We start from the raw sequence: 22774 nt of genomic DNA, 5'->3' as shown, positions 1-22774 counted from the left end.
GCAAAAGAACTATAAATGTTCTAAAGGAAATGATAAGTATGATACCTAAACAAGTAAAATTTTTATGACTTTGTTACATAAATTGTCAAAGTAGATTTCTTTTTCTCAATCCTGAATTCAGTAATTTCTGAAATTATCTGAAGTACACATAGTTAGCAAGAAATCACAGAAATATGTGTTGAATTCATAACAACACTTTTTTTTTTTTGAGATGGAGTCTTGCTCTGTTGCCCAGGCCTAGAGTGCAGTGGCACTTTCTGGAACCTCTGCTTCCCGGGTCCAAGTGATTCTCCTGCCTCAGCCTCCCAAGTAGCAGGGACTATAGGCACGTGCCACCACACCCACCCACCCACCTAGTTTTTGTATTTTTAGTAGAGACAGGGTTTCACCATGTTGGCCAGGCTGGTCTCGAACTCCTGACGTCAAGTGATCTGCCCGCCTCAGCCTCACAAAGTGCTGGGATTACAGGCATGAGTGACCATGGCCAGCCCGTAAAAACACTTTTCAATGCAGTAACATAAGGGACTGAAAAAACAAGTTGTCCTCTTAATTTCCTGCTCTTCCAAGCCTCTACCTCTCTCCAACCATTCAGTCACTATTAGGGAATTTTTAAAAGATGAGCATACTCTAACAACCCTTATAAAAAAATCTTTCCAGGAACTAGTACAGCATTAGGTTTCTACTCTTCCACTTATTTTAATTCTTCTTTATTAGAACTAAGAAGCATGGGCCAGGTGTGGTGGCTCATGCCTGTAATCCTAGCACTTTGGGAGGCCAAAGTGGGCAGATACTTGAGGCCAGGAGTTCGAGACCAGCCTGGGCAATATGGCAAAACTCTGTCTCTAGTAAAACTACAAAAAGTAGCCAGGCCTGGTGGTGCATGCCTGTAGTCCCGGCTAATTGGGAGGCTGAGGCGTGAGAATCTCTTGAACCCAGGAGGTAGAGGTTACAGTGAGCTGAGATCATGCCACTTGCACTCCAGCCTGGGTGACAGAGAGACTCTGTCTCAAAAAAAAAAAGAGAGAGAGAGAGAAAACGAAGGGAGGGAGGGAGAGAGGAAAGAAGGGAGGGAGGAAAAGGAAGAGAGAGAGAAAGAGGAAGGGAGGAAGGAAAGAAGGAAGGAAGGAAGGAAGGAAAGAAGTTAGGAAGTTAAGAGTGCAGACTCTAGAATCAGATTGCCTGAGTTTGAATTCTACCTTTGAGATGTGGACAAATCACTTATTCTCTCTCTGCTTCAATTTCCTTATTCACTAAAGTTGGAATAACAGTACCTTTCTTATAGTAATGTTAAAAATTGCATGTGATGATGTATATAAAACAGTACAGTGACTGGCACATGGTAAGTGTTCAATAAACACCAGCCCTTGTTCCTATTACATATGAAGATGGGTGTTCAGAACATTCTTTAACTTGAAACTTATCACGAGAGCAAAGCAAGCCATGCTGTTTGGTAAAGCTTATCAGATATAAAACAAAATCTAAAAAGCTGTATTGTTTAAGATGTTCCCTTTCAGTACCTTTTTGGTAAGCAAGTACTAACTCAGTTTCAGAAAACTTGATATTTAGGCAGAGAAAAGCCAAAACAGATAATATAGAAATGTATATGTTGAGCCCCCAGAGGCCAGAAAAAAAGATCAGAAAGAGGATCCAGGAACACTTATTATTTACCTAAGATCTCTCTCATTAAGAAGAAAGGTGAAGTACTAGTGACTCCTATTACTACTGAGAGCACTAGGGTTAAAGACTCATTCGCACTCTGTGTGGCCCACATGCTGCTCCTGCACATGCTCAAGAATTCAAGAGCAACAAGCCAAGTGTGGTGGCCTGCCCTGCCCTGTAGTCCCAGCTACTCAGGAGGCTGACGTGGAAAGATCATTTGAGCCCAAGGGTTCAAGTCCAGCTTGGGAAACATAGCAAGACGCTATCTTAAAAAAAATAAATAAAAAGAATTCAAGAGCAAGCTGAATCTCTCTAAAGCTGTAACTGCATAGGTAAAATGTACACCAACATCCATCTCTACCTTGTATTATCTCATTTCTATTTATTGTACCTATTAATCCCTTAAAAGACTGTTCTTATTTATTGCTTTTCCTGAAATTTTCAGGTAATCCTTATAGATATGAACTGATTGATGTTCCCATGGATTCAAAGAAGAAAGCACTGACTTGGCCAGGTCAAGGTGTATATTATGATGTAAGTATCTTTTTAAATGTGTGTTTAAAGGAAAGTAACAAATATTTTTAGTCAATACATTTATAAAAATCTAGGCTTGACATGGTGGCACATGCCCGTAATCCCAGCACTTAGGGAAGCCAAGGTGGGCAGATTGCTTGAGGTCAGGAGTTTGAGACCAGCCTGACCAACATGGTGAAACCCTGTCTCTACTAGAAAATACAGAAATTAGCCGGGTGTGGTGGTGCATGCCTGTAGTCCTAGCTACTCGGGAGGCTGAGACACGAGAATCGCTTGAACCTGGGAGGTGAAGTTTGCAGTGAGCCAAGATCATGCCACTGCACTCCAGCCTGAGCAACAGAGTGAACTCTGTTTCAAAAAAAAAAAAAAAAAATCTAAAAGTTTATTTTCATTTTCTATCTGAATGTAAAATTTGAGATTTTGACTATGATTTACATTTTTCAGTTTTCTTAGCTGATTTCATGTACTGTTGGTAGTTATGGAACATTCCACAGTTACCAAAAAAAAAGATTGCCCCCAGGAAGATGGTGGAGGAGGGCTGCATTTCTCACACTGTGTTCCTCCAACCCTATTCTTACAACTTATAATACCTCCAGTCACTCCAAATATGCAGAGAGTAAGTGGGAGATTCCAGAAAGATTTGCAAGCTATTATTGTTCCAGCCATTATTATCATATTGGTGTCAAGTTTAAAATGAAATAAAGCAATAGCCACCATTTATTGAGAAATTGCTACACACCTAACCACTCTAAATACATCATTTAACCCTTTCAATAACCCCCTAAGGTTAGCATCATCATTTCCATTTTATAGATAAGGAAACTGTGACTCAGAATTTGTGACTATGTCATGATCACAGAAATCTGGTTTGTGAAATTCTAGTCTCTGACCTTAACCTCTGTCCCATAACTCCACATGGATAAAAAGAGAAAATTATAAATCAAGAGGGAAAATATCTAGACGTTTGAAAATAATAATAGCTAACATGGTTGGTGAGAAGCAGTGCCAAGTGTTCTCCATATATTATCTCTTGGCATCCAGCAATCCATGAGATAGGCAAGTGATAATTTTGGGAGGTTGAAAACATTTGAATTTTACCTGGCAAACCATTATGACAGGCCCAGCATGTGGTCACCGCCATGTCACAGAGTCATCTATAAAGTAAGTCATTTCCCGTTTGTTTTTTTAAAGTTAAATGTCAAAAAGAAGTCCTAACGAAGCGTCTGTTTTACTGGATCTCTTTCAGTTTTTAAGCAAAATCTATATCTAAACAACCCAGAAATATGAGAGTTATTCTAGAACCCATCCTATCATTACATGTTCTTATAGCCAAAGGCTCCAGATCTGTAGCTAAGTTTCTTCCTAGTCATTAAAATCCTGTTTTCCTCATGTCACATTCCTTGGCAGCCATCCTGAATAGCTCCCCTCTGCCTGAGCGTAAATGCCGATGCTTTAACTGAGGTGCAGAGACCCCTCAGGATCTGCCCTTACCTCCAGCCTGCAGCCTGGCCCCACCCACTGGTTCCCAAACAGGTTCATGCCATTTCCCTTCCTGGAATGCCCTCCTCCCAAGTCCTCTCTGCCCAACACTTGCTAATTCAAGGCTCAGCTCAACCCTCTTTGTTTCTGTTATGTAGCAAAGAGAACCAGGTCAGGAGGCCTGTGTGCTTGCTGGTCACTCCTCTGTTGCCATTTACTGTGTAAGTGATACTAGGCAGATTATTTCCCTTTTCTGAGCTTCAATTCATAAAACGTATCTGGGTAATTTCACTAAAATCTGTCCTGTAAATTTCACAAGATATGAGGATCATATGAAAGATTCAAAACTAGAAAATACTATAATTTATAAGGCATTATTATTACTCCAGCAGAAATGATATCTCCCTCATCTGACTTCTGCCACACATACTATAACCAGTAACTTTTCACGTATTTCATATTTCATCAGTTAAATTATGAGTTATTTGAGAACAGAATATGTTATGTATATATCCCCACAGTGCATTGTACATAAATATTTTTGGCTGATTTATTTATGTATTTCTTATTTCTGATGATTAATCCCACTTTCTTAATCTTTATTAACTGCTCTTAATTTTCAACCTTTCACATTTTCTTCTGGCTCATCCCTAACTCTAATCAAGTTTTGCATTTCCCTGGACAAAGAAGTAAAAATAAAATAGATGCTGAGCTTCGTGGGAGTAACTCATGACTCACCTTTTTTTTTTCTCTAATCTCTAGGATAATACCCTATACTTGTCCTTCCTATTTTTCCTGCCTTTTGTCATTTAATTGGGGGAGGTAATCTACAATGTTCTTTATCTACAATGTTCTCTTCCTATTAAAGGATTTTTTTTTAAGAGGTGAGGTCTCTATGTTGCCCACTAACCAGAAAGGGGGAATTGTTAAATATAGCCTACAGCTACCTCCTCATGTCTTTTAAGTTTGGCCTAAAGATTTCTCCATACAGAATGAACTGCAGCCTAACTGGATGCATAAACAGACTGTAACCTACTCTTGTGCTAATCACCTAGTTTTGGCCAATCAAAGGCAGCCAACTGTTCAAACCGTGTTCAAATAAGACAAACATTAAGCTGTAACCAATCTGGCTGTTTCTGTGTCTCACTTCTGTTTTCTATAGGTCACTTTCCTTTTTCTGTCCATAAACCTTCTTCCACCACCTGGCGGCAGCAGAGTCTCTGAATCTATTTTGGTTTGGCGACTGCCCAATTTATGAGTTGGTTTTTGTTTAATTAAATGCTTTAAATTCTAAAATATTAAATAAAAATGAGAAACAACAGAAAAAGAGATGGCCAGATGCAGTGGCTCACACCTGTAATCCCTTTGGGAGACACTTTGGGAGGCCAAGGCAGGTGGATCAGTTGAGGTCAGGAGCTTGAGACCAGCCTGACCAACATGGCGGAACACTGACTCTACTAAAAATACAAAAATTAGTTGGGCATGGTGGGGCATGCCTGTAACCTCAGCTACTCAGGAGGCCGAGGCAGGAGAATCGCATGAACTCGGGAGGCAGAGGCTGCAGTGACCCGAGGTGGCACCACTGCACTCCAGCCTGGGTGAGAGTGAGACTCTGTCTCAAAAAAAAAACAAAAAGAGACAGATTCTGTCTCATGCTGCCTTTCTCAGATCTATTAATTATTTAACACCAGGCTGGAGTGCAGTGGCTGTTCACAGGTGCAATCATGGCACACCATATCCTCAAACTTCTGGCCTTCTGCATCCTCCTGCTTCAGCCTCCTAAGTATCTGGGACTACAGCTGTGCACCACCACACCAGGCTCAGGAGGATTTTTTTTATAGTATTTACCTTTCCTATTGCCAGAGCAGTGGTCCTCAACCTTGGCTGCACATTAGAATCACCAGGGGTGCAGGCTGCACCCCACACCAATTACATCATTCTCTGAGAATGGAACTCATAACAAGAATGCCTTGTTTCTCAAGGACTTGTAACTTGCATTTCTGGGATAATAGTCTTCTCCCTCCTTCTGCTCTACCCAGGGAAGGAGAAGGGACACTACTAACCTGATAAGCAGGTCCAAAAATGTGTCACTTAGCTGCAAAACAGAAAACTCCGGGAACCATATGTTAGTACTTTCCATCCAAGCCAATAAGAAAATATGTATAACATACTGCTCTAAAACTTATCAGTTCTGTGACCTGGGTAACATACTTAATCCTTCAATACCCAGTTTCCTCATAGATAAAGCAGGAATAATAATAAAATCTACCTGATAGTGCTGTCCTGAGAATGAAATACACAGAAAAGCACCCAGCACAATATTGGTACATCGTAAGTTCATAATAAATATTAGCTGCTATCGGTATTATTATTCCAATGGTTATAATACTTTATTGACCTAGCAACATAAAGAAATGGGTAACCTTGGAAAGGAGAATATTCCACATAAGAATGTTAACCTTTTAAAAATTAAGTCCCGGGGCTTCATGTTAACAGTGTGTTAAATGTCGTTTTTCCCTCCTCCTTTCACGTTGCATGTGGATGCAGCAGCTGTGCCTTGAGCAGCTACTGAGATCAGACGCCCCTTTCCCACCCAGACCCCAGAGCTGCCCTAGCTTTGCCTCTTTGGACTGGCCCAGTTTTCCCCATCAGAGTCATTAGTGATCATTGTACTTATCACTCTATTCGGGGCCTCTCCTGCTACCCTTCTCTTCCCGCTGAGATCTCTTCTCACTGATCGTTTCCATCTGTTACCAAACCAATCAACATTCCTTTTCCTTTTCCAATTGGCAAACATAAATAGGTTTTATTTTTATTTTGAAATGGAGTCTTGTTCTGTCACCCAGGCTGAAGTGCAGTGGCACAATCTCGGCTCACTGCAGCCTCCGCCTTCCAGGTTCAAGCAATTCTCCTGCCTCAGTCTCCAGAGTACCTAAGCCCACAGATGTGCGCCACTATGCCCAGCTAATTTTTGTATTTTTAGTACAGATGGGTTCACCCTGTTGTCCAGGCTGGCCTCAAACTCCTGGCCTCAAGTGATCCTCCCTCCTCGGCCTCCCAAAGTGCTGGGATTACAGGTGTGAGCCACTGTGTGTGGCCCGTACATAGGTTTTAATACTTGACTCTTCTGGGCTGTTTGTTTCATTGCTTACTCAAGTAAAGACTTTTGTCCTATTTCTCAAGAACTTGAATGTCTAGCCTTAGCTTTTAGGATATGAGAATAGTCTCTAGGATGAAATCTACCTTGTAATCATTTGTTGATAAGATGAGATATAATCACAAAGGTCAAGTGCCATAAACCTCCTTACTTTGGACTTTTTGAAATGTTTTTAACAAAACCATTTTCAAAGCCTCACTGAGAATAACACAGTGTTCATTACAACCCAGCTTTCTGCAAACCTAAATATTTGGACAGACCCTTGGCTTCCCTTTGAAAGAGAGCTCACTGATATCACCCCTTCAAAGGGGAGCAGTTTTTCTTCTTGATCCACCTGCCATCTTTCCAATCTAAAATGCCCATTCCCATCCTAGAGATACTTTCCTCATTCCAGGGACAATTCTCTCTCCAACATACCACCCATACTCCACACTCATCCTTAAGTGGCCATAATGAATTTGGTGATCATGCAGGGACCTCCTTTAGAAAGGAGTCATCTTACCAAATAACTGGACGCCCACAGTGCACCTCTCCATGACTGCCAGCACCCTGTGCCCCCTCCCACCTGCTCAGGCCCATTGACAGACAAGGTGCCCAGAATGGGAAACAAACTGTCTGTCTCTCTCCTCATCTTCTGTCCCACACCCGCAGTGTTCCCACCATTCCATCTCAGGCAGCGCTGTTATCCAACCAGGCGTCCTCTTCTCCCTTCAGCCGTCTCTCTTTCCTAAGCCCTGACTAGAGGCCAAAAATAATTCTCTCTGCCAGTCTCTCATTTGCTCCCTCTCTCCGTCTCTCTCTCTCTCTCTCTCTCTCTCTGTCTTCATTCCAGATGTAAATGAACGAAGTGCCTTATCATAACCTGTTAGTGTAAAAATGGTGCTAATAGAATTAATTAAAATATCTAATAAAGAACCAGTATTCCCAAATGCTAAAGCCTCTGCAAATGGCAATGTGGTCTCCACAGTAAACCTTTTAACCTCCCCTATTTAACCTGGTTAAGCCCCATCATTCAAGACTAAAATAAAACAAAAAAAAAACTATATTTGCTTTTTTTGTTTAATTTAATATATTACAACCATGTTATTTTAGTGACAATTTATGGAGTTTTGGTGCCTAGCACAGAACTCTCAGAACCTTGTACATGGTTTTGCATGCAATAGGTATTCAGTAAATGTTTATTAAATAGGTTATGAGTTACATATATTATATGAGCTATGCTGGGAATGTAACCACCATTTATATAGTACTATTCCTCTGAGAATATATTCCAAATTCAAAACAACTAATGTCGCTTCTTTGTAGACTGGAGTGTCTGTCTAGAAACTAACATCTCAGGAACTGGAATTCCTTTCTGCCGTAGGCTTATCTTCCATATCAGATACAAACTGTACCCTGAGTTTAGTGTATCGAGCCAATGAATACCTTTGGAGTGAATGACTTCCACCACCCCTCTCTCAGTATCCTCTCAGAGTAACATCCCCTTAACGTACTGAAAATTGGCCAGTTCCCCTCTCAAATGTTTCCTGCCTCTTTAGCCCCTTCTCAAGACATCACACGCTACAGTAAAATTTCACATTGCTTATTTCCTTTCCCGTGCCCTTGAATGTGTTTCAGTAGATCTCTGTTGTTAGTTCAACCAGTGTAAGATACAAGATTAATCCAGCCCCGTAGAACAATATTTTTTTAAAAGTCCTTCTTGGCCGGGCATGGTGACTCATGCCTGTAATCCCAGCATTTTGGGAGGCCGAGGCAGGCAAATCACCTGAGGTCAGGAGTTGGAGACCAGCCTGGCCAACCATGGTGAAACCCAGACTCTACTAAAAGTACAAAAATTAGCCGGGCGTGGTGGCGCACATCTGTAGTCCCGGCTACTTGGGAGGCTGAGGCAGGAGAATCACTTGAACCCGGGAGGCAGAGGTTGTAGTGAGCCAAGATCGCACCACTGCACTCCAGTCTGGGGGACAAGAGCAAGAGCAAGACTCCATCTCAAAAAAAAAAAAAAACAGTCCTTCCTATTTCCAAGTAAACTGGCTCTGCAAATAATGAAAAAGATAAGGAGATCAAAAGGGGCTTTCTTTATCCCTGAATAAGTAAGCCACATATTTGTTAAAGGTTTATAGGGGTAGCAGTGCCTTTTACCATGATTACTGTATATGTAAAATGGAATCACTCTAATCTCACAGGGTTGCTATGAACAGCATAACCCTTAGGCCCAGGAACTTTAGAAGGCCCCACACTTTAGAGGGCCAGTTCTGGCCTTCCTCTGGCTGTGGCCCTTTCTGTGGAGCAAGAGGATATGTTCGTCTGGAGCTCAAGCTCCTCTGTCTCCCTCCCCTGACCATGATCTTGAACCACAGAATTCCCTGACCAAATGGCTTTAAACCCAATCCTAGGCCCTTCTTAGGGTCTCTTCCTTAAGTCCATCTTCCCAAGGGTTGGCAGTGCTGCCAAGCTGATATATACCTCATGGCCAAAGGAGTGACCAAAACATGACTGCATGCCTGTTTGCTAGAAGTGAGGTGGTGGGTAAATGGGGTGGGTAAAGAAGAAAGCAGTCAGGGTGCTGAGGCCAGGGGCCAGCGGCTGGCTCTCCCTGAACCACCCTGTCCCAGTGCAGAACTCGAAGTAGTCCAAGAAGTCCAAATTTAAACCTGGTCTTCCAGGTTGTTCCAGAGATATTTTGTCAAAGCAGGTGAAAGGAACATATTTTATTTAACGTTTATTTACTTGATTTATAAATTTATTTAGTGAAATGGAATACAGACTTCCATTTGTACTTTCATCCCAGGCCCTCAAGTGTTAAGGGTGGGCCTGGCTGTGAGGGCACCCAGCAGCCTAATGTTGAAGAAATGCTAGTTCCACACTTGCCACCACTATCCATACCTCTGCTCCTGCTGTTCCTTTGGCCTCCACATCTCTGCACATCATTCAAGGCCCAGTTTCTGCATATAACATGACATGGCCTCTTGTCTTCACCCTCCCTCCCTGTTTCCCAGCTCCACTTCCCCATTCAGGTGAATTCAATCTCTCCCTTCTTTGAACTTTCAAATAATTGTGTCTCATGGTCGAGCATGGTAGCTCATGTCTATAATCCTAATGCTTGATAGGCTGAAGTAGGAGGATCTCTTGAGGTCAGGAGTTTGAGACCAGCCTGGGCAACATGATGAGACCCTGTCTCTACAAAAAGTATTTTTTAAAGAAAAAGCCAGGAGTGGTGGTACAGGCCTGTAGTCCAGGCTGTTCAGGAGGCTGAGGCCAGCGGATCACTTGAGCCCAAGGGTTGGAGGTTTCAGTGAGCTATGATTGTACCACTGCACTCCAGCCTGGGTGGCAGGGTGAGACCCTGTCTCTGGGGAAAAAAAAAAAAAAAAAGTGTCTTTACTTCTTTTATGACAAAGAATTACTTGTTAAAATCTTTTTGTCATTTGTGTTTCATGCTTTATCTCCCCTACTAGCCAATATGTTCCTGGATGGCAAGATTTGTTTTGGATCCATGCTTGTTTGCAGCCACTACTGTGCACATATAGGTGCTTAGTAAATATTAAGTATCATAAGAGAGATACTGAGAAAAGGTGAATTTCTAAGTAATCAAAAAGACTGCAGTGAAACTCACTTATTTACTCATGTTTACATGCATAGCTCTTTTGAAAATATAAAATAAAACTCTAGTTACGTCTGAAGAATGAAAATTTTATTTGAATTTGAGTGATTTAAACTTCATTGGAAATTCATAAAAGACATCAAATGGTTTCATTTCAGGCATGGAAGGAAAAGTAGAAGGCACACAATTTTAGCTAAACTTAGCCAAAAGACCACCTTAGAGCCCTTTGTATTGCTAATAAAATTTCACTGGAGGTAGAATATTCAGGGACATTTCTCCAATACACATTATCAAAGTCCCAGCTAAGGCAAAAGACTTTTAGAAAAGACCTTACCATTTATTTGATAGAATATTGTGTTTAACTCTATATATGGTTCCAATTATAGCAATTAGTAATTAACTAGTAATTAATGACCAAAAAAAAAAAAACATTCTGACGTCAGCCTGGAATTTCCTTTGCCTCTTTCCTGCTGAGATCATGAATCAGCTCTTATTCTACTAGATGACATTAACAGCAGTAATCTTTATGTTCATATTTTAGTTTCCCAGAGGTGTTGAGAAAAATAAGCCAGTATTCTACCCAAAACCTCCTAAAACCTTCGCTCCTAACACTTCTTTAAATTCATGGGACCCTATTTGCTCTGCCAAAGAAGCCAACATACAAAGAAATCTTGAGAGGTCCCACTGGCTCACTTCGTACACTCATGATTTTACAGGTATGAGTTCACTTTCATACAAGTAAAAATTAGAACAAAATTGGAATATTTAACAAATGCTATGACAAGCTTTCAACTTCTCATGTTTTTGCCTTTTTCTCGAAGTATTTAAATCCTAAGTAATAAGAATTAAGGTGGGTGGTAAATTTTTCTTCATAGGTAGCTGGGAGGTAGGGTTGGTTTTCATTTTATTGGTTCTAATTATATTACAAAAGGAATGGGTAAGTTTTCCTATAAAGGGTAATATAACTGTCGTTCTTCGTTTACCCTAACAAAATAATAAGATGATGTTTCCATTAAGGTCTGGGGCCCATGGACCCCCTTGAACTGGATGATTACCATGAAAAGACGGTAGCAGAGTTAACAGGAAAGATAGGATTTGACCCAGAGCCTGTAAGTAATTGCAGTCAACTCTCAGTTGTTTGGGGGGAGAGTGCTGGGCTCCTTCTTGCTTTGCCACTTTTTGTGTCTTGGGTTTTAGCAACCAAGTTAGCAAATGGAAATTTTTACTTATTTTAGAAGTGAATTCTGAGCTGATTTGAACTGGTTTGAATACTTTGTCTGCTGTTTGGGAAAACAAGCAAGATTTCTTTTCTTGGGCCAGGCACAGTGCCTCACACCTGTAATCCCAGCACTCTGGGAGGCCGAGGCGGACAGATCACGAGGTCAGGAGTTCGAGACCAGCCTGGCCAATATGGTGAAACTCTGTCTCTACTAAAAATACAAAAATTAGCCAGGCGTGGTGGCACTCGCCTCTACTCCCAGCTACTCAGGAGGCTGAGGCAGAAGAATCGCTTGAACCCAGGAGGCAGAGGTTGCAATGAGCTGAGATCGTGCCACTGCGCTCCAGCCTAGACGACAGAGCGAGACTACATCTCAAAAAAATAAAAAGAGATTTCTTTTCTTCTTCAGAGTGGTTTTTTTTTTAACAGATTTTCTACTATGCTACTGTTGCTGAAATAACTTACAAAAGAAGCAGTTTACAAAAGAATTTAACTAGTGATTTAATGAGATTCCTAGTAAATTCCATAGATCTTTGCTTTTTTTTTTTTCTTGAGACAGAGTCTCACTCTGTTGCCAGGCTGGAGTACAGTGGCACAATCTCAGCTCACTGCAACCTCCGCCTCCTGGGTTCAGGCGATTCTCGTGCCTCAGCCTCCAGAATAGCTGGGATTACAGGCACGCACCACCACACCCAGCTAATTTTTGTATTTGTAGTAGAGACGGGGTTTCACCATGTTGACCAGGATGGTCTCGATCTCCTGACCTCGTGATTCGCCCGCCTTGGCCTCCCAAAGTGCTGGGATTACAGGCGTGAGCTACTGCGCCTGGCCCTTTGCATATTTATATATCTTGTACATTACCATTGCTTTTGAAGAAATAAAGGCTTCCTCCTGATATTCATAATAATTGAGAGCTGGCTGAATTACAATGAAAAGCCAATACATTCTCTGCAGATATCAATAGAGACTTTTAAATTGATTATGCGAAATGGCCTGGAAGAAATAATCGAGCCCTTTAATAAGCAAAAGTATAATCTGTTGGTTTAATTATGTAAATGAGATGAAATGACCTAATAGTTTGCATATGTGTTGTTTTATTTGAGGCCTAAATTTTATTCTCGACAACTACAAATTTTGAAAACAAAATTAACATTTTGAAGATATATAAATTGTGAAAAACACATGGAAAAGCATCTGTAAGATTATTTCAGTGTGAACACTTTAAAAACTGAGCTGGGTCAGGCTCGGTGGCTCATGCCTGTAATCCTAACACTTTGGGAGGCTGAGGCGGGTGGATTGCCTGAGGTCAGGAGTTTGAGACCAGCCTGGCCAACATGGTGAGACCCACCTCTACTAAAAATACAAAAATTAGCCGGGCGTGGTGGTGGGCGCTTGTAATCCCAGCTACTCTGGAGGCTGAGGCAGGAGAATCGCTTGAACCGGGGGGATGGGGCAGAGGTTGCAGTGAGCCAAGATCATGCTGGGTGGGGGGAGAAAAGAAAACAAAAGAACTGAGCTGAGGGCCAGGCGCGGTGGCTCACACCTATAATCCCAGCACTTTGGGAGACTGAGGCGGGTGGACCACCTGAGGTCAGGAGTTGGAGACCAGCCTGGCCAACATGGTGAAACCCTGTCTCTACTAAAAATACAAAAATTAGCCGGGCATGGTGGCACATGTCTGTAGTCCTAGCTACTCAGGAGGCTAAGGTGGGAGAATCGCTTGAATCTGGGAAGCAGAGGTTGCTGTGAGCAAAGGTTGTGCCACTGCACTCCAGCCTGGGCAACAGAGTGAGACTCCATCTCAAAATAAATTAATAAATAAAATAAAAACTGAGCTGAACATACTGATTTTACATTTGCTTCAGCATTTCCTAAGGTTATATAAAATCATAACACCAGGAGCAGGTTTATAGACTGTGTTTTATCATTCACTGAAGGGTTTTTAATAATTTTTATGTTGAATTTGCAATGAGCATTCTCTAAGTATAGAAAATATTATATGAACACATGTTGTCAGGTGTGTTCAACAACTGTCCAGATTTCCAGAGATTCGACCCTGTATGGTATGTACAAAATACATATTCCATTATATACAGGATGTTTGCCAAATACGTTATATACAAAATCATTGTGCAAGCAAATCAACTCTTAAATATTTATGAATAATGAGATAAAATATACCTAAGATAATTGGAAGTTTAAAAGAAAGTTTTAGTGACTCTTGCTGGTTTCTGATTAAACCATAAAGAACAGACTGGGAAAACATGTTTTAATGGTAATAAAAATGTGTATGAAATATTTTATTGTAGTAGTGTAAAATAAAAGCACTAAAAACTGCTTCTTGCATACAGAAATATATATGGTCAAAGTACAATATGATAAGTCCTGTCCTTTTTTATGACAAATTTAACAAAGCACGTCAAAGAGCTGAAGTTTTTTCATCACAGTATTTACTCAAACTTGATTAGCTAAAGGCTGTAACAAATTTGTTACCTCAATATGGAAATTTCTCTGACTATAAGCAGATTAGCTTTCAAAAGGATGTTCCTAAGTCCATTTTTTTAAGTCCAAGCTACAGTGATTATTTTCTCACTACTCTCATTTGTATTATCTCTGCTGTCAATTCCATCATCATTATACATACATTCTTTGGTAGTTTTTTTACTTTAACATATTATTATAAAATGTTTGAAACATACAGAAAAGTAAAAAAAAAAAAAGTATAATTAACACCCATATACTCACCACCTAGATTCTACCACTAACATTTTGCTATGCTTGTTTTATCACATAATCTATCCATCTTTCCATCCCTCTAACCATCCATCATCCAGAAATAATAAAAATATATTATTTGTATGCATTTTAGAGTAAATTGCAGACATTAGTATACTTCACTCCTAAACATTCAGCATGTATATTATCAACCAGAGTTCAATATTTGTTTGCGGTTTTTTTTTCTTTTAAGGTGAAATAAAGTTCAATGCAATTGCACAAATCTTAAGTGTACATTCATCGAGTTTTAACAAACACACCTTTGTAACCCAAACCCCTATCAAGATACAGAATACTATCATTCCAGAAAGTTTCCTCCTCATACCCCCTCCCAGTCAGCTGCGTCCTCTTCCCACCACCCAGCGTGTATCTATTAATAGCACTTTAAATACACTCACTACTTTCGCAGTTACCAGACATAATTGAGTTCATAATATTTATAAAACAACTTAAAAAGAAGCACAGACATGACACCTCAGACCAGTGTTTCTCAAAGCATAGCAAATCTCCAGCCTCACCATCACCTGAAATGCTCATTGAAAATTCAGCTTCCATATATTTACATGCAAATCTGTGTATGGACATATGTTTTTGTTTTGGGAGAGTAGTTATATGATTTTAGGAAACTTCAAAACCATTTTTCAAAGTGGCTGTAACTCTTTACATTCCAACCAGAAATGTATGAGGGTTTTTATTACTCAACATAAATGCCAACAGTTATTTATTTATCTCTTTTTGATTATACGGTGACTGTGGAGTATTAACTCATTGTGGTTATTTTTGGTTTTGTAAATAAATTTTATTAGAACATGGCAACAGTTGCTGGGCACAGTGGCTCAGGCCTGTAATCCTATCATTTTTGGGAGGCAAAGGCAGGAGGATTGCTTGAGCCTAGTAGTTAGAGACCAGCCTGGGCAACATAACAAGACTCTATCTTCACAAAAAGAAAATAAAAGAACTCAGCAATATTCATTTGTTTATGGATTGTTTATGGTTGATTTTATTCAACAATGGCAGAGTTGCATTGTTACAATGATGATCATATGGTCCACAATGCTTACACTAAATTATGAGCTTATTACTACTTGGCCTTTCACAGAAAAAAGTTTTCTGATCCCTGGAATAGATCAACAAAATTGACAAACTTCTAGTTAGATTGATTAAGAACAAAAGAATACACACATAAATCACAGTTATAATGAATTTTTTTAAAAGATTATCATTACATATTCTCCAGGCATTAAAAGGATCATAACTTAAAATTGACAAGTGTCCTTAAAAAGTGGTCCTCCCAAAATTGGCATGAGAAGATAAAGAAAATCTGAATAGTCCTATACATAATAATAAATTGAATTTATCAAAAACCCTCCTAAAATGGAAAGTCTAGACCCAAGTGGTTTTACTGGTAAATCTTTTCTAATCTTCAAGGAGAAATAACACCAATCTTACACAAGATTTTTAGAATGTAAGGAAGGTTAAATTACCCCATATTATGGGTAATCTCTTTTGTTGAAGTTGTAGCATAATCCCAAGTACCTTAGAATGTGACCTTATTTGGAAATAGGGTCATTTCCAAGGTAATCAAGTTAAAATGAGGTCATGAGGGTGAATTTAATCCAATCTAACTGGTGTTCTTATAAAAAGAAAATTTAGAGGTAGACATGCTGCAGAGAGAATGTCTTGTGAACATGAAAGCAGACAGTGGGGTCATGCCTCTACAAGCCAAGGGACACTAAAGATTTCCATTAAACCACCCAGAATCTTGGGAAGAGGCAGGAATCAGATTTTTCTTCACAACCCTCAGAAGAAACCAACCCTGCCAATACACTGAGGCTGAACTTCCAGAACTATGAGACAATAAATTTCTATTGTTTAAGCCACCCAGTTTGTGGTACTTCATTATGGCAGCGCTAGCAAATTAATACACTCCGCAACTTGTTTTATGAGGTTCGCATTACTCTAATACTGTCAAAACCTGCCAAAACCATAAGAGAATGAAAACCAAAGAGAAAGGAAAGAAAAAATAAAATAATAAAATAATAAAATAAAATTCAGCTTCCTGGGGCCCACTACAGACCTTCTGACCCACAGTCTTGGAGGGTCTTAGGAGCTTAGGAATTTCATGCCAGCTCTGCAGATGATTCTGATTCAGCCAAGGTTTAAGGGCACTTGCTAAGGCCTAATAAAGGAGACTTTGGCTGAGATTAAATAACTGCACACACTGCTAATGCCATCTGTTAGTGATGGACAGAAGTTTTATTCCAGTGATTGCTTTATATCTTTGAAGTTTAAAAGCAGAGTTCCCACACAGAAAGAGTTCTGTATAGCCAAATAAAAAACATGCCCCTTTCATACTCTCTAAAACCAGTAAAGGAGGAAAATGTATTTGGACCCAAATTTCAATGTCTTTAAATTAGTATCAAAGAGCATTGCAATGTACACTCCTACGCCCATCTCGTGTACTCAGACAATGAAAATGGGTATGACTTTTGACCTACCATTTGTGGCAATATCCCTGATCAATTTTTTTCTCCTTTTTATCCCACAACTACAGCAAGAAAAATTCCATCCTGTCTTCAAACCTCCCAGACCGTTGGAAGGACGAATTGCCCGATTACTTCAGAACCGACGTTCTCTGGAGGCTATAGTCCAGCAAAGACCACGTTCCTGTCCAGATTGTACTCCTAGAGTTTTGTGTAATTTTCATACCTTTGTACCCAGTTCTAAAGAAATGATGGCACTTAGTGATAACATACCAGCCGGTGTGACCCATAAAAACCAGGATATTGAAGAGAAGATCATAGAAGAACAGAGCTTGCTGTCTACCTATGAACTCCCATCTTGTTACCCAACAAAAGACCTGACTAGCATTTATGACATAAAGCCATTTCCAAAAATCACAGATACTAAAAAGACAGAAGATTTATACTGGAGACAGCAGTCACTAAAAACCCAACCCACACCTTACTGTAAACCAGACCACTGGATTCACTATGAAAATCTTAAATCTCCCCTACGTGATCAGTATAATATATGTCCAAACCCTGTTAGCCTTAGTAAACCTAGTGTTTTACAAAATAAACAAGACACGGAAGCTTTCACTTTAGAACATTTTTTAAGTAAGCCAGAAGAAGAGTTGTTCTTGAATATGGAAAACAATGAAGAAACAAGACCTGTTCTTGGTTGGATTCCTAGAGCTAGAGTGACCAAACCTCAGACCAACCTGCTGGAGCTTAAGAACTCTTTTTCAAAAACTGGTGCACAAAAGCGTTTCCATAAATCAATTCTAGAAGACCATAAAGACCTCAGGGATAATGAGCATTCGGGGATGAAGCACCAATTCTGTGGCCATAATTCCTATTATTTCTATAATTGAGATACTCATTCTTCCCTTCAAAACCCAGCCTCTTGCAAGAAGCTAAAAAATATAACAGAATTTCCTTCGTATTGCTGGATTCTGTTTTCTAGATTAAACCACAAGGACCTTGTTAGTGAGGTTTACATTTTCAGGAATTTAAGTTAGTATCTGGTTGGAGGAACCCAGAAAAGGTGATGTTATGACTTCTTGAAAAGTTTAACAATTTGGCAATAAAATATTAGAACTAGAAAAATTTATAGTCTTTAATCTCTCATCTTCAGATTATACAAGGAAATTTTCCAAAATCACAAAAAGCAATGTGTACAACAAAGTTTACATCATTGTTTCACCAAAAAAAATTGAAAAGCTGGAAAGAACTCAAATGATCAATAATTAATGAATGACTATACAAATTATAGTATGTTAATAAAAATGAGAACACTGTCCCTTTATGTAAATTTTTGTACATAGTAGCATTAGGTAGAAAAGACAAAACCCAGACACCTAGTTAATTGAGGGATGGACACCTCTAAAAACTATATTGTCTTAAAAGTATGTGGACTCTGTTCCTTTATGTAAACATGTAAAGAAAATAAGTCAGCAAAAAAAATGAAACCCAAAACTCTCTGCATGTACACATTACAAATTGAATTGTTTGCTTACCCTTAACCTTCTGATTGAGAAACATAACTGTTTCTTTTATGCAGATAAAATTATTTTACTGAAGATCTAGCAATGGCCTTAATTAGCAACTGGTGAGTTCTAATTATAGCAAGAAAGGATGGCTTGGTATCAGTTATTACAGAGCCCCAAATCTTCATTTCTGGAGTGTGTTCTCTAAGAGTTTGGCTAACTCCCATATGCAAGTCAATTCATTTAATGTGCCAAGAGGTAGATTTTAAACATAGTCTATCGTGGAAGTTCAAGAGGAATTTCTTTAAGTATTTTGTGAATATTTATTTTAATTTTATGACCAACATGTCGTTTGGTTGTAACCTCCTTAAAACTATTCTGGGCTGAAGTTAGAGAATTTTTTTCCAACTGCATTCTGTACAGCACTAGTTACATTATGACAGGAAGTAAAAGTTTACATGGTGAAATAATACTGGGGAAATCGGAGCAACAATGTCAGTTGCATGCCTTGGTCACTGGGTTCTCTATAGCCTTTAATATGTAATGCAATTGGGAGTGTCCGAGGTGAGGGAGATATAGTGTACACACTTTTTATCACAGAGTAGATCACTGGAATGGAATTCCAAATAATAAACTTTGGAAGATGTAACTCTCCAGTATAAAAATTTGAGGTTTTGATTGCACTCCTAGAGTTTTGTGTAATGTTCATACCTTTGTACCCAGCTTCCCTGGGTTGTGTGGAAATTAGTTAGAAATTACATTCTAAATATGGTGTTCACTCTGCCTACCTCCATGCAAGGGTGGCACAGCCTTCTCTTTAGGCATTGTCATAGTCATGCTCCTCAACTAAGAGGAAGTCAGCCTTTCCTTTAACTCTGCTGATTGTTAAAGCTAATGAATCTGCCCTTATTTGATGACAGAAAATACCAAACTCCAAGCATGCTCATCAAAAAGCTCAATTTTTTTGTTTTGTGTGTGTGTGTGTTTTGTTTTTGTTTTTTTGGTTTGTTTGTTTTTTTTTTTTTACAAAATGTGTTAGTTTACTAACTGGTTCTTTTGTGTGTGTGTGTGTGTTTTGTTTTTGTTTTTGTTTTTGTTTGAGTCAGAGTCTCACACTGTTGCCTGGGCTGGAATGCAATGGTACAATCTTGGCTCACTGCAACCTCTGCCTCCTGGGTTCAAGCGATTCTCCTGCCTCAGCCTCCCAAGTAGCTGGGATTACAGGCACCTGCCACCACGCCCGGCTAAGTTTTTGTATTTTTAGTAGAGAAGAGTTTTCACTAGTTGGCCAGGCTGGTCTCGAACTCCTGACCTCGTGATCCACCTGCCTCGGCCTCCCAAAGTGCTGGGATTACAAGCGTGAGCCACCATGCCCAGCCTAGTAACTCTATTTTTGTCATACATTGGCAACGTCTTTAATATCCAGAGATTCGGTATTATAAAGTTAAGACTCACTTGTCCAGTACATGCACAATATATACAGTACAGAAAAGTTAAATCAAAAGAACATAATATATAGAGCAATGGATAAGCTGAAATGTTCTAGTACACGTTAGCAAAACACCTTTTGCAATTTCCTCCCTCCTCCCTCAACCCAATGAATGATACAGAGAGTACACTGTTCACAGAGGTGGTTTAACATTCTATTATACTTCCAAACACTGTATTTTCCATTAATTTTTAAAAGCTATTTACAAAAAGTATTACTCTACTACTTCTGCTTTTAAAACATTAGGCACATCCGAATATCTACAAAGACTAGATATTTCATATCAGAACTTGTCTACTATATACACAGCAGTTAAATTACACACATTACAAGGGTCACAATCTGAGAGATCTTCTAAATATGACCACTTTGGCCTTGAACCATTCTATCCTCACTTCCTTCTCTCTGCCTTCAATCCAGTGGACAAACAAGCATGTGTAATGCTTAGAGATGGTTGAACAAATTCATATCCAAGTCATTTACAGAAGACAACTTGCTATTTCAACACAAAGTGTACAAAACTGTGCTAATTCTAAGTGCTTTCATACACTGGCAACCTCTTTAACATCTAGAGACTGGATGTTGCAAAATTAGGACTCATTTGTCCATTATATACACTATATACACAGCAAAACAAAATGCACAAAACATACAGAAAAAAAGTTCCTGAAAATGTCCAAATATGAACACACTAGCATATTACCTTTTGCAGTTCCTTCCCTCCTACCTCCTCTAAACCACTGAACAAGTACAGACAATAATATACTGCTCACAGAAGTGGTGTAACAATTCTATTTCCAAAAGCCAATTTTCCTATGAATTTTAGCAAAAAGTGATATTTTACTACCTCTACATTTAACATACATAAGGAGTTAATTTGTCCACTATGTGTACAGCAGTCTTGAATAAATTGCACACATGTAAGAGTAGTTATAATTTGAAAGAGCCTTTAAAATATGAACATTCTGGCCTAAAACCCTTCCCATCTCCATCAACTCAGTGGTCAATAATGCTCAAATTTTCGGAAATTTGAGCAAAATGTATAAAACATACTCGTTTACTAACCTTTTGTTATACACAAGCAACTCTTTAACATCTAGAAAGACTAGATGTAAATTAGGTATTGTTTATCCTTTATATACACAGATAAGTACAATAAAATGCATAGAAGTAAAGAACAGTGGTTAATCTTGCCTCACTGTGGACATCAGCATAGAGCTCTTTGCACTTCCTTTTCCTGTCTCCTCCCCTGAAACAGTGCACAAACACAATGTGTACTACTCAAGGGGTGGTTTGGCCATTCTCCCTCAAACATTTCATATGGAATTTTAACAAAAAGATATTTACAAAATGTATTATTTTACAACCTCTACTTTTACTTTTAACATATGTATCAGGCACTGAATACCTACAAAGCCTAGATATTTCAAAAAAGTACTTAGCATTGTCAATGATATATACAGTAGTGAGGAATAAAATGCACACAACAATAGTTATACTGAGAGACAGGACTAGCTGGATTTCCTAGGTCGACTAAAAATCCCCAAGCTTAGCTGGGAAGGTGACCCCTTCCACCTTTAAACACGGGGCTTGCAACTTAGCTCACACCCGACCAATCAGATAGTAAAGAGAGCTCACTAAAATGCTAATTAGGCAAAAACAGGAGGTAAAGAAATAGCTAATCATCTGTTGCATGACAGCACAGCGGGAGGGGCAATGATCGGGATAGAAACCCAGGCATTCGAGCCAGCAACAGCTACCCTCTTTGGGTCCCCTCCCTGTGTATGGGAGATCTGTTTTCACTATTTCACTCTTATTAAATCTTGCAACTGCGCTCTTCTGGTCCGTGTTTGTTAAGGCTTGAGCTGAGCTTTCACTTGCCGTCCACCACTGCTGTTTGCTGCCGTCGCAGACCCGCCGCTGACTTCCATCCCTCCGGATCCAGCAGGGTGTCTGCTGTGCTCCTGATCCAGCGAGGTGCCCATTGCCACTCCCAATCAGGCTAAAGGCTTGCCATTGTTCCTGCAGGGCTAAGTGCCTGGGTTCGTCCTAATTGAGCTGAACACTAGTCACTGGGTTCCATGGTTCTCTTCCATGACCCATGGCTTTTAATAGAGCTATAACACTCACCCCATGGCTCAAGATTCCATTCCTTGGAATCTGTGAGGCCAAGAACCCCAGGTCAGAGAACACGAGGCTTGCCACCATCTTGGAAGTGGCCTGCTGCCATTTTGGAAGTGGCCTGCTGCCATTTTGGAAGTGGCCTGCCACCATCTTGGGGGCTCTGGGAGCAAGGACCCCTCCTCCCCCACCGTAACAATAATACGAAGTGTTTTCTAAATATGACCAGTCTGGCATAGAACCTTTTTCTCTACCTTCTCAGGTCTTCCAGCTCCATGTCCTCTAACCCAGCAGTCCACAACCTTTCTGGCATCAGGAACCAGTTTTGTGGAAGGCAATTTTTCCATGGACCGGGGCATGGGGGAGGATGATTTTAGGATGATTCAAGTGCATTACATTTATTGTGCACTTTATTTCTATTATTATTACATTATAATATACAGTGAAATAATTATATAACTCACCATAATGTAGAATCAGTGGGAGCCCTGAGCTTGTTTTCTTGCATCTAGATGGTCCCATGTGGGGGTGATGGGAGATAGTGACAGATCATCAGGCATTAGATTCTCATAAGGAGCATGCAACCTAGATCCCTTGCATGTGCAGTTCACAATAGAGTTCGAGTTCCTATGAGAATCTAATGCCACCATTGATCTGACAGGAGGTGGAGCTCAGGCAGTAATGTGCGTGAAGGGGAGTGGTAGTAAATACAGATGAAGCTTCATTTGCTCACCCCCCACTCACCT

At 39.8% G+C, this 22774-nt stretch overlaps 1 protein-coding gene across 3 annotated transcripts in view; it reads left to right on the top strand.

Moving 5' to 3' along the window:
- The window catches only part of SPMIP4 (sperm microtubule inner protein 4), a 49726-nt gene extending 31688 nt beyond the window's left edge, over positions 1-18038 (top strand). For all 3 annotated transcript variants that reach the window (XM_034963827.3, XM_063605654.1, XM_008960032.4), the window contains 4 exons: positions 2105-2193; positions 10975-11149; positions 11451-11542; positions 16982-18038. In XM_034963827.3, coding sequence (XP_034819718.2) covers positions 2105-2193; positions 10975-11149; positions 11451-11542; positions 16982-17803 — 1178 coding nt within the window. In that variant the 3' untranslated portion in view covers positions 17804-18038. The remainder of the gene's footprint in view (positions 1-2104; positions 2194-10974; positions 11150-11450; positions 11543-16981) is intronic.
- The last annotated feature ends 4736 nt before the right edge of the window (positions 18039-22774 follow it).

This window comes from Pan paniscus, chromosome 6 (genome assembly GCF_029289425.2).
Source record: "Pan paniscus chromosome 6, NHGRI_mPanPan1-v2.0_pri, whole genome shotgun sequence".
NCBI lineage: Eukaryota > Metazoa > Chordata > Mammalia > Primates > Hominidae > Pan > Pan paniscus.
This window is presented reverse-complemented; position numbering and strand designations above follow the sequence as displayed.